The 13,094-nt window shown below is 42.4% G+C and overlaps 1 protein-coding gene across 9 annotated transcripts in view; it reads right to left on the reverse strand.

Annotated features, from left to right (window-relative positions):
• Positions 1 to 1,576: 1,576 nt before the first annotated feature.
• rnf6 (ring finger protein (C3H2C3 type) 6) overlaps positions 1,577 to 13,094 on the reverse strand; it is a 97,638-nt gene continuing 86,120 nt past the window's right edge. For all 9 annotated transcript variants that reach the window (XM_072476898.1, XM_072476901.1, XM_072476895.1 and 6 more), the window contains one exon: positions 1,577 to 5,946. In XM_072476898.1, coding sequence (XP_072332999.1) covers positions 4,112 to 5,946 — 1,835 coding nt within the window. In that variant the 3' untranslated portion in view covers positions 1,577 to 4,111. The remainder of the gene's footprint in view (positions 5,947 to 13,094) is intronic.

Raw genomic sequence — 13,094 nt, forward strand, 5'->3', positions numbered from 1 at the left:
CACGTTGAAGATTTGGAGGTAATTTTGGCAGCACTTTAGTTGGGAGTGGGGTCGAGGCTATTGCTGATCTGCGGGAATCATAATATTCAACCTTTATTATTGTCACAAGCAGGCTTAACACTGCAATGAAGTTACTGTGAAAATCCCCTAGTCGCCACATTCCGGCGCCTGTTCGGGTACACAGAAGGAGAATTCAGATTGGCCAATTCACCGAACAAGCACATCTTTCAGGACTTGTGGGAGGAAACCGGAGCACCCGGAGGAAACCCATGCAGACTACGCACAGACAGTGACCCAAATGGGAATCTAACTTGGGACCCTGGCACTGAGAGGCAACAGTGCTAACCACTGTGCTACATAGATTTGAGCCGGGGAGAATGGATGCGAGGTTTCGGGGATGGGAAGAGAGGGGTGAAGAAGATGCAGGAGGAGCAGTTCGCAAGCTTGGAGGAGTTGAGAGGAAGTCTGGATTTCTGCGTGAGGAGGTTTTTGGTATATGCAGGTGCAGGACATTGTTAGGAAGGTTTGTGCGACCTTTCTGATAGCGCCTGCCTCCTTATTGTTGGAAGAGGTGCTGACGGTACCGGGGTTGGAGGGTGGGATCATCTCGCCGATTTATGGGAGGATTTTGAAGGAGGATAAGGTGTCTATGGAGGGGGTTTAAGGCCAAGTCATAGGAGGAGGGGTTTGGGATGGTGTTGGAGGAGGGACTGTTGTGTGAGGTGCTGCGGAAGGTGAATGCCTTGAACTCATGTGCGAGGCTGGGGTTGATGCAGTTGACGGTGGTGCACAGGGAAACTGGCTGTTTGAAGGGGTAGAGGATACTTGCAAAGTATGGGAGGGGCCTGGCTAATCATGTGCACGTGTTCTGGTCCTGCCTGAAGTTGGAGAAATTTCGAAGGTCGTTTTTCAGCACCACATCAACGATCCTGCATATGGATTTGGAGCCGGGTCCCCTGGGGGCCATCGGACGTCCCGGAGCTGCAGGTGGGAGCGGGGGCAGATGTTTTAGCCTTCGCCTCGTTCATCGCTCACAGGCGGGTTTGGTAGTGTGGAGGTCAGCTTCTCCACCCTGTGCCCTAGCATGGCTGGGGAATCTAATGGAGTTCTTACACCTTGAGACGGTGAAATTTGCCCTATGGGGGGGGGGGGGAAATGAGGGGTTCTACAATAGATGGGGTTTGTTTATTTTGTATTTCGGAGTTAGTTACCGTCAACTGTTTGTGGTGGTGGTGGGGGGGGGGGGGGGGGGGGGGGGGGAAGAGCGCGGTTTTGGTGCGGGGTTTATTGTATTTGAGGGTGTAACGTGTTTGTTTTGTGAAATGTTAAAATCTGAATAAAACTACTTTTTTTTTTTTTTAAAAGCATTAAATCGGTTAGTCAATGTTTGCAGACTCAAACCTTGTTTCTTGCATTTGCTTTAAAGAGAAGTCCTGCATGGAATTTGTGTAATATTGCCTTTTTTCTATAACTTTGAATGAAGAATAGTGGGTACATTAAAAGGTCTTGCTTCCAAAGGAGAAATTGGCTGTATTTGATCAGATAGAGTGGAAAATGAAGACAAACTAATCTTCAGTATATTAAAAAGTTATTTTTAATTATGTAGAAACATTTCGAAACAATTAAATTTACTTTGTAAGGCAATTGCTGTTAAACTACCATGCCATCATAGATGGCAAATGTTATGCAAATTTCATACACATGGGCGAAATAACAAAACTCTGAACTCTGTCGAGGAGTCATACGAACTTGAAACATTAACTCTCCCCACAGATGCTGCCAAACACGCAGAGTGTTTCAGTTTTTTGTGTTATAACAAAACTGCCCTCGGCTTCAGAGACGACACATGTTATAGCTACGTGAATCTCATCCGGAGGGGACATTTTACTGTATTAATTTTTTTTATTTCCAGCGCTTCTCAAAAAAGTTGACATCCATGTTTAGACAAAATACACTGCTGATACGAAAAAGAAAAAACTCATTATTCAGACAAATGTAAAATTAAACCTGCAGCAACACTGGCGGGTCAACTGAGGTAGAATAATATGCTTATGACCAGACCAAATACTTTCACAACTCTTCAGAAAGGCCCAGTTCTTAAGTGTTAAAGTTTAAGATTTTCCATCGAAATTAGGGTGGGACTATCTTCACAGCTTTTAAACTGGAGTCTGATCTGATTTTGAATTTATTGTTGGGACGGGAAACTGGTGTGACCAGAAAGTGTAATAGATTTTAACTTTTGAACAGCCAATGCGTTCAGCCTCCTCCTTCTGGAGAGATTGGAGCCATTTCAAGGTAGTCCTGCTTCTCTTGGTCCCTGAAAATAATTTGAAACTTATCTTTTCAGGGTCTCTATCGCTACTGCTACTGAAACTGGTTGGAGTGTGCATGGCACATGGATCCAACTAATTTTAACTTAAAATGGCACTGTATGTTGTAGGACCCCAATTTGCTTGCCAAGGGGTCTGCCACCTGAAACAAAAAGGTACTACCCAACAATAGGTCCCAGTGGAAGTAGCACCATGCACATAATCAGCATTTAAGGACAAGTCAACAGATGCCATTACTGTTCTATGAATGCAGATGTCAGCAAAAATCGGCCAGAGTAATTTAGTGCACCCCTTAGTGGTCAAACCAAGAAGCCAATGCTGAAGGAGTCTGTGTAAATGTTCTTGGACTTTAATACCCCATGCTACTGTTAGACTTAGCAATCTGGCAGAGACAAATGAAGAATTATTAAGTTGCTATTGTACAATGCATCACAAAATTTAGACAAGTGACAATATGTCTCCAGAGGTCATTGGACAAATAACTCTCCAAAAGATGGACCACCGTTTCAAACTACCATGTGATCCTGAAACCCACATCTCCTTTTCCAACTGCTTCATTTTATGATACAAGCTATCCTTGTATTAATATTCTTATATTATGTTTTCAACTTCAGGGAAAAAAAAGTCCAACAGCAAGGAAAGCTTTTCTTTCCAGGTGCTTTTGAAATCCCGAAGAGAAGGTTTTAAAAGCACACTGCCTCACCTAATCCACAAGGTGGCCTTCCATTATAGGTGCTAGAATGATAAATTTGTCAAGTAATTTAGAAAACAGTGTTCATGTGTGATCACTGAGTTCAGGAAACATTAAGAAATCTGACATAGGTCGATTCCTAAGTTTGCTTAACTTATGGCAGTACTGCATAAGTTTTTCTGGAATGGGCGGGGGAGGGGGGAGAAGACAAGCGAAGAATGGAACAAAATTTCATTACATTTATAGGCATGGATTAGCAACAAGTACATCAAATTATTCTTTATTAGGGCAGCATGGTGGCGCAGTGGTTAGCTTTGCTGCCTCATGGCGCCGAGGTCCCAGGTTTGATCCCAGCTCTGGATCACTGTCCATGTGGAGTTTGTACATTCTCACTGTGTTTGTGTGGGTTTCACCCCCATAACCCAAAGATGTGCAGGGTAGGTGGATTGGCCATGCTAAATTGCCCCTTAATTGGAAAAAAATGAATTGGGTACTCTAAATTTTTTTTTTAATTCTTTATTTGGAATATTGGTTCCAAATTTAGAGTTTGCAATAAATGTCAGCAAGTTTCATTGTAATTTGGCAGAAACATCAGTCTATATTCTCATGCAAATGTTTGGCATGTTTTTTATTTTCAGAATACCAAGCTCATTTTATCAATCTGTAAAGTTTTATTTTATATATCATAAACAATGATTAAGGGCAATTTAGTTCTGCTCATCAGGTGATTTGTACTATTAGTCAGACAATGACAATTGCCTTATGTTAATTTGCACTGTTATCTTGTAACAAAAAGAGCACACTACAAACCATAATTGCATCTACAAATGTATTAGATATGATTCATAATGTACAATAATATATTTCAGCTTGGTTCACTTTTCAGTTCTAATCAGTCCAATGACAAAGTGCTCAGCTCAACAAAAAAAATGTCTAAAAAAATAAAGCTTCAGCAAGAAGCAATACGAATGTATTGCATGGTTCTATAATAGAATCTATAACATTTGTTTTACAAATTCCTATCACTCAGGTTTTTAGTGCTTTAAAGTTTCCAAAATGGACAAGATACTGTGTACAGCATCCTCCCCAATCAATTACTGGAACCCAAAATAGGCTGTCGACAAATAGGACAGGTAGAGTTTTCAGAAAGCCAACGGTCAATACAATGAATATGAAATTCATGTGCACATGGAAGTCTTCTAAGCTTGTTCCCAACTGCATACTCATTAATACATACGCTGCAAGTTTTACTAACTTCATTCTCTGCACTGATGTTTCCATAATTCCGAGTCAAAAGATTGTCAATTTGTTCTTTGGTCAAACCCCTCTGGCGTTCCTCTTCATCATCGTCATTCAGCAAAAAGAAGTGAGCAAGCCGTAAAATTGGTAGGGTACCATTTTCTACTAAACTATTTGTGTCTCGAACTTGTCTGGTCTCTCTGCTTTCAGCAGCATTATCAAAACTTTCGTTGTGTGTGCTTTCATTCATTCCTGATCGGTCGCGGTCCCCTGTGAATGTATCAGTTGATTCATTATTTGGATTCAAGAAATTGCTGTTTGGACTGATCTGTGAGCTAATTGAATCAGCGTTATCAGGTGGGTTCTGCTGAACTCTTTGGTTAAGTTCAGAATCAGAATCATTCTCCATTAGAGAGCTCAGTTCACCAAATCCTGTCATAATCTGACGAAGTATTGACCTCAAGGCTATGGATGATGGTTCACCAAGTCCAGTTTCAGATATCCTACGCAGAGGTATACGAATAGTACTAACATAAGTCCTAATACCTGCAAGCTCAGATCGTGAGATAGTACGGCGGAAACCACCACTGTCACTTTCAAAAGTCACTGTATTTTCTGCCATTCGGACACGGGATCGAGTTCTATTAGCAATACTGTCACGATCTCTGTTTTCTCCAGGACGTATCCTCCTAACCTGAAGATCTAACATAATAGTTGGATGCCTTCGAACAGCTGCAGAGGATCTACTGGAATGATTTAAATCTCCTTCATCCAAAGCTTCTTGTCTATGCATTCCACCAGTTGTTGACTGTGCAGTTGGATTGCTACGAACAGTTTGCAGTTCCTCAGTAGTCATGGTAGATTGGTCCATTGTCTGTTGCCTTCTAGTGCTCTGTCTTGGATGTAAATTATCTTCCTGGTGGGATAGAGGCCCGGCCAAAGAATTTACAGTAACACTTTCTCTTCGCAAAGGCGATCGACTTCGTTGGTTGTGAAAATTTTGAGAAGATCTGCGTTGTTCCATTTGCCTGTGCACATTACGGTTTCTCACTCTGGTTTGAATGTTGTCCCTTTGCAACTCTACAGGTTCACTCCAATCTTGCTGCCCCTCTTCATGTATTGTTCTAACATTATGTTGCCCTGCTCTTCGTCTACCAATTTGTCGTTCAACAGCTACACTTAAACCTGCTTGTCGATTTACACCTTGCCGCCTGGGCCTCTGCCTACCTGTGGTTCTTGCAATAGTTTCACTTCTGATACTCCTTCGAGCTAAAGGTGGAGTAACTTCCATGGTTTCAACTTCCTCAATCCTCAATGTGCCTCCAAAATTACTTTCAGAGTTTGTCTGTTCATCAGCCAGTTGGAGTTGGGCTCGAGTTCGACTTCTTGTGCGACTAGCAACGGGATTCAACAAACTTTGTGATTGGGCATTTTCTGTGTTTTGGTTCCTGTTATTTTCTAGTGCAGATGTGTCCAAAGACTGACCAGTTCCAGATTCATGCTCATGATTAATGTTGATTTCTAGGCTGAAGCGAAACTCGCCACTGTTGGGATTTGTCCTACTAACTGCTCTCCATGTCTGGTTTCCACTTTGTCCACTGCGGGTGGCATTTCCTGTCCGCCGAAATGTGTTAAGCCACTCAAGAAGGGAATCACTATTTGAACTTTCTCCTGGTGTTTCAGAGCCTAAAGGGGAAACAAAAATACATCATTCAATCTTTCAGGAATATTTGCTTACCCTCTGGCAAGATTATAATGACTTCCTAATAATTAAATGCTTTCTCATTCTTTCACAGAAGGTGAGCGTCACTGGCAAGTCCAACATTTGTTTCCCATCCCAAAATACCCTTGAGCTGAATGGCTTGCCAGGCCATTTCATGGCGCAGTTAAAAGATAATCGCACTATTGTGGATCTGGAGTCACATTGAAGCCATAACGGGTAAGGATGGCAGATATCTTGCCTGTGATGAATGTAGAAATTTCAAATATATTACATTATATGTATTTGGTGCAGTGGGGTTAAAAGCCTGGGTTAGCTGCAGCCATGTTTTTAAAAATCCTGGTTTGGAAGACAGCTAGGCTTTTTAGAGCCAGGGGTGCAATTAAAGCATCATAAAAGATCGGGTGAATAGACTTTTATTTATATTAAGAGGTCCCTGCGGAGTGTGAATTAGAGTCAGTGTGTTCAGTTTAGTAAGATGCAGTTAATGGGAGGAGCCAGGATTGAAGCAGTCAGATGTTAAGGTTTCAGTTTTTTGGCTGGAAGGTGAGCGGAGAAGGTTTCTGAAAAAATACAGCCAGAGATTTTGCATATTTTCTGACAGGGTGTTGGGTCTTTTTCTTTAAGCCATCTAAAAAAATCTCTCTTTATCAAAGTGGAGTATCCAAGACATCTCTATACAGCAAGTATTCCTGTGTGCTATCTGTATTTACAAGTGGACCGGGACCCAAGATGATTTTGTTGAGTGGAAATAAAGATAGCAATTAAGGATTATTGTGTCACTGTATTGATTAGCATTGTTTAGATTATATCCTTTCCTCACAGTCTTGCATATTTAAAAAATGTTGGGGTTTCCATTCAGTATCCTAGCCTCGGACAGCACAGTAGCACATGTGGCTTCACAGCACCAGAGTTCCAGGTTCGATTCCCTGCTGGGTCACTTTCTGTGCAGAGTCTGCACGTTCTCCAAGTGTCTGCGTGGGTTTCCTCCCACAGTCCAAAGAGGTGCAGGTTAGGTGGATTGGCCATGAGTGTCCAAAAAGGTTAGATGGGGTTATTGGGTTGTGAGGATAGGGTGGAAGTGAGGGCTTAAGTGGGTCGGTGCAGACTCGATGGGCTAAATGGCCTCCTTCTACACTATGTTCTATTGGTGTCTGATCCGCTATCATTATAAAATTGGGGACTCTTTACCGGGATTTAAAAATATAACTCCTTGTTTAGTTTGGGATTAATGAATTTAAAGAGTGAGTGTGGGGGGAACCAGGGCTTTCTTTCAAGTGGTACATGGGGGAACCGGGGTTTTCTTTCAAGTGGTACATGAAGTACAGTTGCAAACATTTTCCTTTGTGTGAAAGAGGCCACTTCAGCTAGTTTACAAAGGGTGACAAAAACAAAACTTTTGGGTTTGGCAGACAAGCTGCAGTCAACTATATCTGAAGGGGTGAGGAAGATAGAGATAATACAACCAACAGTTCAGCATTTAAACAGATACAGCCTGAATCAATAGAATTAGCTAGAATTTAATTACAAATGAAACAATTAGATACAGCCTGAATCAATAGAATTAGCTAGAATTTAATTACAAATGAAACAATTAGGAGTGTAGGAAAAAGAAAAGGAGAGTGGCTATGGCAGAAGAAAAGGAAAGAGAGAGGGGTTTTCAAAAGGAATTGGAAAGGAGGAAGCTTGAGGTAGAAATGGAAAAATTGGCAAAGGAAGAAAGGGATAAGAAAAAGAGAGAGGAGCAAAGGATAAAGAGAATTCCAACTTCTGAAACTGCAAAGAGATTGATGGAAAACATTGGAGTTAAAGGCAGAACCTGAGGAAAGTCTAGAGGAAGGAGAAACCCAGGCTTTTAACCCCTACTGCACCAATGTCTAGCAGGGATATGTTTAAATATATTCAAGCACTGCCACAATTTGACAAGAAAGATTTGGAAGCTTTTATTGAAATTTCATTTGAAAAGTGGCGAAGTAATTGGATTGGCCAAAGACCATGTGGGTAGTGTTGGTTCAAACAAAGTTGGCAGGTAAAGTTAGTGAAGTGTTTGCATCACTATCAGAGGAGGTATCTAGGGATTGTGAGGAGGTGAGAAAAAACACATTGTGGTTTATGTGAACTAGTGCCAGGAGCCTCCAGACAGAAATTTAAGGAAAGAATCAGGCCAGACATGAATTAAACAAAATAATTTTGATAGGTGCACAACAGCATTAAAAATGGACCAAACATATGACGTTCTTAGGGAAATAATTATTTTGGAGGAATTTAAAGATTCACTTCCCGCAGTAGTGAGAACTTATGTGGAAGAGCAAAGAGTTAAAACTGCAAGACCAGCCACAGAAATGGCCAATGAGTTTGAATTGGGTCATAAAGCAAAGTTTGGTTTTCGACAATTTCAATTTGTGAAGGATAGAAACTGGGGAAATGAGGCAAAGGGTGTCTAGTTGGAGACAGTAAGGCGTGTTAGCCTTGGGTTATAAAGGAAACCTATGATAGTGGAAGAGAGATAAGAAAACTTAAATGTTTTCATTGTCATAAAATGGGAGACACGAAGACTCAACGTTGGTGGTTTAAGTACTGAGAAGTCAGACTCGTTAAAACAAGATAAGCCAGTGGGGTCCATTAACATGGTAAAAAAAAAACATGGTTCCAGTGGAAGAGGTGCAACGGAGTGTACAGCCTCATCAGAAATTGGTGGATAAGCAGGTGTCAGAAGATTTTATTTGTATGGGGAAGGTTTACATGTGTGTACAAAGTGGAGTAGGTAAGAAGATTAAGATTTTATGGAATACAACAGCAAGTCAATCTTTAGTTGTGAGAGATAAGGGGATATGTAGTTCAGAAAGAGTATTTCCAGAAAAGGTGGTAACATGTGGAATTAGTAGTGAGAGCTGTAGTATGCCACTATGTAAAGTAAGATTAAAGTCGGAGTGATAGAAAAATGACCTTTTTCCGGGGTACAATTTATCCTGGGTAATGATATAGCTGGATCACAGGTGGGAGTGATGCCTACTGTTTAAAAGCCGGTGGAAAGTCGGACAGTTGCAAAAAGCATATCCTGGGGTGTTTCAGGATTGTGTGGTGATGAGATTGGAAAGCCACAGGTTGAGACAGGAGGAAGAGAACTTGAGGAGTACCGATACGATGGCTGAAGTTCAGTTATCAGAAACAATATTTGATCAGATGGTTGATAAAGAACAAAAGCATGTGAAGGATGAAGTGGATATCTTTAGTTCAAGAATGTTGGTAGAATTACAGTAGAAAGATTCAGAGATAAAGCAGTTGTATCAGAAAGCATATACAGAAATAGAATCTTAGTGTTTACCAAAGTGTTATTACATTATAAATAATGTACTAATGAAAAAATGGAGACCGTTGCATATTCAGACAGAAGTTAATCAAGTGGTATTACCAGTGGGTTACAGAAAGGAGGTTTTGCAGGTAGTGCATGAGGTTTCAGTAGGTGGTCATTTAGGGGTAAGGAAATCTCAAGCAAAAATACAAAAACAGGATCGTAATATCCCATAATGGACATGAGTGAACCAGATGAGTTTTTACGACAATTGATAACTAGTTTCATGGCACCGTTGCGGAGACTAGCGTTTAATTCCAGATTTATTAATTGAATTTTAATTCCATCAGCTGCCATGATGGAATTAGAACCCATGATTCCAGAGCATTAGTCTGGGTCCCTGGGTTATTAGTCTAGTGACATTACCACTACACCACCACCTTCCTCAATTGTGAATGCACTTAGGCTTGTTTCGACACAGCCAATTCAATGCACAGGTCAGTAATCATTAGTACAGCATATGACCCCAGCTCTGCTGGGGCAAACTCTTTGTTAAATATGAAATTCCAAGTTCCTCTTTGATTTTTTTCTATACTAATGTGCAGTTTGTTTCTTTGTGTAGCTTTACTTGCTTTCTCAACAGCCAAAGGAGCAGAGTTTTGTCAAATAATAGTGCTGCTGCAACATCTGAAGAGCCAACATCTTAGACTCTCGGGAAACATGAAAAAGTAACTGAGTCCAGACATAGCAAATTAAATAACAATGTTTGAAACTCCATTCATTTTAACTTGGCCTTGTTGAAAGGCTGAATAATTCCTGTATTTTGGTGGTGAGACGGCATAGAAACAGAGAAGAGAGGAGGGATAGGCTAATCGGCCCATTGAGTTTGCTTGGTCATTCAATGTGATAATGGGTGATCCTCTATCTCAACGCTGTACTCCTGCTCTGCCCCAATACCCATTGATGCCATTAGAATGTAAAAATCCATTTCCTTCTTAATTATATTCAGTGACTTGACCTCCACACCCTTCTGTAGTAGAGAATTCCACAGGTTCACCATCCTCTGAGTGAAGAGATTACTCTTCATCTCTGTCCTAAATGGCTGACCTAATATCCAGAGACTGTGACCCCATGTTCTGGACTTCCCCCAGACAGGAGAAACATCATCCCTGCATCCAGTCTGTCATAATTTTATATATTTCAATGAGAACCCTCTAATTCTTCTGAACTGCAGTGAATACAGGCCTGGTCGCACTATTCTCTCCAGGAATCAGTCTGGTACATCTGCACTCCCTCTATGGGAAGCATATCTTTTATAATGTGAGGAGCAAAAAATTCAGTTTGGGAAAAATGAATTGGTGCAGCAGATCAGACCTGCAGATGGATCAAGTTCAACACCTGTGACATTAAAATATATTTGCACTCATCTAGCCTCCAAGCTTATCATTGCGGTATTCTTGTAACCTGTGAAGGTTGCACAATAGAGAAAGTGCTTTTTTGAAATAAAAACAAAAAATGCTGGAAACACTCAGCTGGTTTGGCACTGCTGCAGCAATGTGCATTTGTACAAGGTTCAGAATTGCAATCATTCATTTTCTGACACAAACAAACTAGATACACAAAGTTTCAAGTTGTTAAAGTACATAGAATTATAGAATGGTTAACACAGGGGCAATTGAGACTTCTGGGTGCGGCTATGCAGAGCTAGGTCGCATATTCGGTAGCTCCCGTTTGGAACGGACTTTTGGGCTCTTTACTGGGCCCCCACGGCATTTGTTTGACATTTCCCGGTGTGGGAAGAAGACTGCAACATTCCCCCGACAGTGTCCCCCAGGAATGGTATGTCTCTTGGTTACCAGACCCGGCAGAAACAGTAAAAGATTTGGCTGCAACTGCAGGATAAACAGGGCCTCTTCCAGCATGCAGGCAGGGGAAGGGCAAGCTTAAAGCTGCAAGCTGACCTGAGGGCCTTCACTTTGAAAACAGCGCGGGAGCTGAGGGAGCCAGGACTCTGAAAACAGCGCGAGAGCTGAGTGAGCCGGTACTTTGAAAACAGCGCGGGAGCTGAGTGAGCCGGGACATTGAAAACAGCGCGAGAGGTGAGTGAGCCGGGACAGTGAAAACAGCACCGGAGATTTAAAAAGCGCGGGAGCTGCGAGTCGGAGCGGAGATTTTAAAAGATCGCGGCCCAGTTTCGGGAGCCATTCGGAGGAGGAGCAGTCTCTGTCAGGGAGAGAACCTGAGAACATCTAAGACACTCAGAAGGTAAGAAGGTAAGTAAGTGATTTTTACTCATTTTTACTTTTATACCTTTTTCAAATTGTGTGTCGGGGGGAAACTGAAGTGACATCACAGAAAAGCTGTGGCCTGAGTGGCTGTTTGGGAATCTACACTAAATTAAAAATATTAAGCATTGGTAACTAATTAAACATAATTACTTAATTATAATTTAGAGGGGTATCTAAGCCAGAGATCGGAGAGTACTATATTTAGCTTTCGCATTTCTATTAGAAATCTAGTGCTAGGAAACAGATAGTTAACAGTAACTTTGACATTTTAAAAAATATATTTTTTAAAAAAAATTTAAATTTAAATTTTAATTAATTGACGCAATGTCAGTTAGAGGGGTGCAGTGCTCTGACTGTGAGATGTGGCAGGTCCGGGAGGCTTCCAGCGTCCCGGATGGCTTCATCTGCAGAAAGTGCACCCAACTGGAGCTCCTCACAGACCGCATGGTTCGGTTGGAGCAGCAATTGGATGCACTTAGGAGCATGCAGGTGGCGGAAAGCGTCATAGATCGCAGTTATGTAAATGTGGTCACACCCAAGGTGCAGGCAGAGAAATGGGTGACCACCAGAAAGGGCAGGCAGTCAGTGCAGGAATCCCCTGTGGTTGTCCACCTCTCGAACAGGTATACCCCTTTGGATACTGTCGGGGGGGATAGCCTATCAGGGGAAAACAGCAGCAGCCAGAGCAGTGGCACCACGGCTGGCTCTGATGTTCAGAAGGGAGGGTCAAAGCGCAGAAGAGTAATAGTTATAGGGGACTCTATAGTCAGGGGCACAGATAGGCGCTTCTGTGGACGTGAAAGAGACTCCAGGATGGTATGTTGCCTCCCTGGTGCCAGGGTCCAGGATGTCTCCGAACGGGTAGAGGGCATCCTGAAGGGAGAGGGCAAACAGGCAGAGGTCGTTGTACATATTGGTACTAACGACATAGGCAGGAAGGGGCATGAGGTCCTGCAGCAGGAGTTCAGGGAGCTAGGCAGAAAGTTAAAAGACAGGACCTCGAGGGTTGTAATCTCGGGATTACTCCCTGTGCCACATGCCAGTGAGGCTAGAAATAGGAAGATAGAGCAGCTAAACACGTGGCTAAACAGCTGGTGTAGGAGGGAGGGTTTCCGTTATCTGGACCGCTGGGAGCTCTTCCGGGGCAGGTGTGACCTATATAAGAAGGACGGGTTGCATCTAAACCGGAGAGGCATAAATATCCTGGCCGCGAGGTTTGCTAGTGTCACACGGGAGGGTTTAAACTAGTATGGCAGGGGGGTGGGCACGGGAGCAATAGGTCAGAAGGTGAGAGCATTGAGGGAGAACTAGGGAATAGGGACAGTGTGGCTCCGAGGCAGAGCAGGCAGGGAGAAGTTGCTGAACACAGCGGGTCTGGTGGCCTGAAGTGCATATGTTTGAATGCAAGAAGTATTACGGGTAAGGCAGATGAATTTAGAGCTTGGATTAATACTTGGAACTATGATGTTGTTGCCATTACAGAGACCTGGTTGAGGGAAGGGCAGGATTGGCAGCTAAACGTTTCAGGATTTAG

Source organism: Scyliorhinus torazame, chromosome 15 (assembly GCF_047496885.1).
Source record: "Scyliorhinus torazame isolate Kashiwa2021f chromosome 15, sScyTor2.1, whole genome shotgun sequence".
Classification (NCBI taxonomy): domain Eukaryota; kingdom Metazoa; phylum Chordata; class Chondrichthyes; order Carcharhiniformes; family Scyliorhinidae; genus Scyliorhinus; species Scyliorhinus torazame.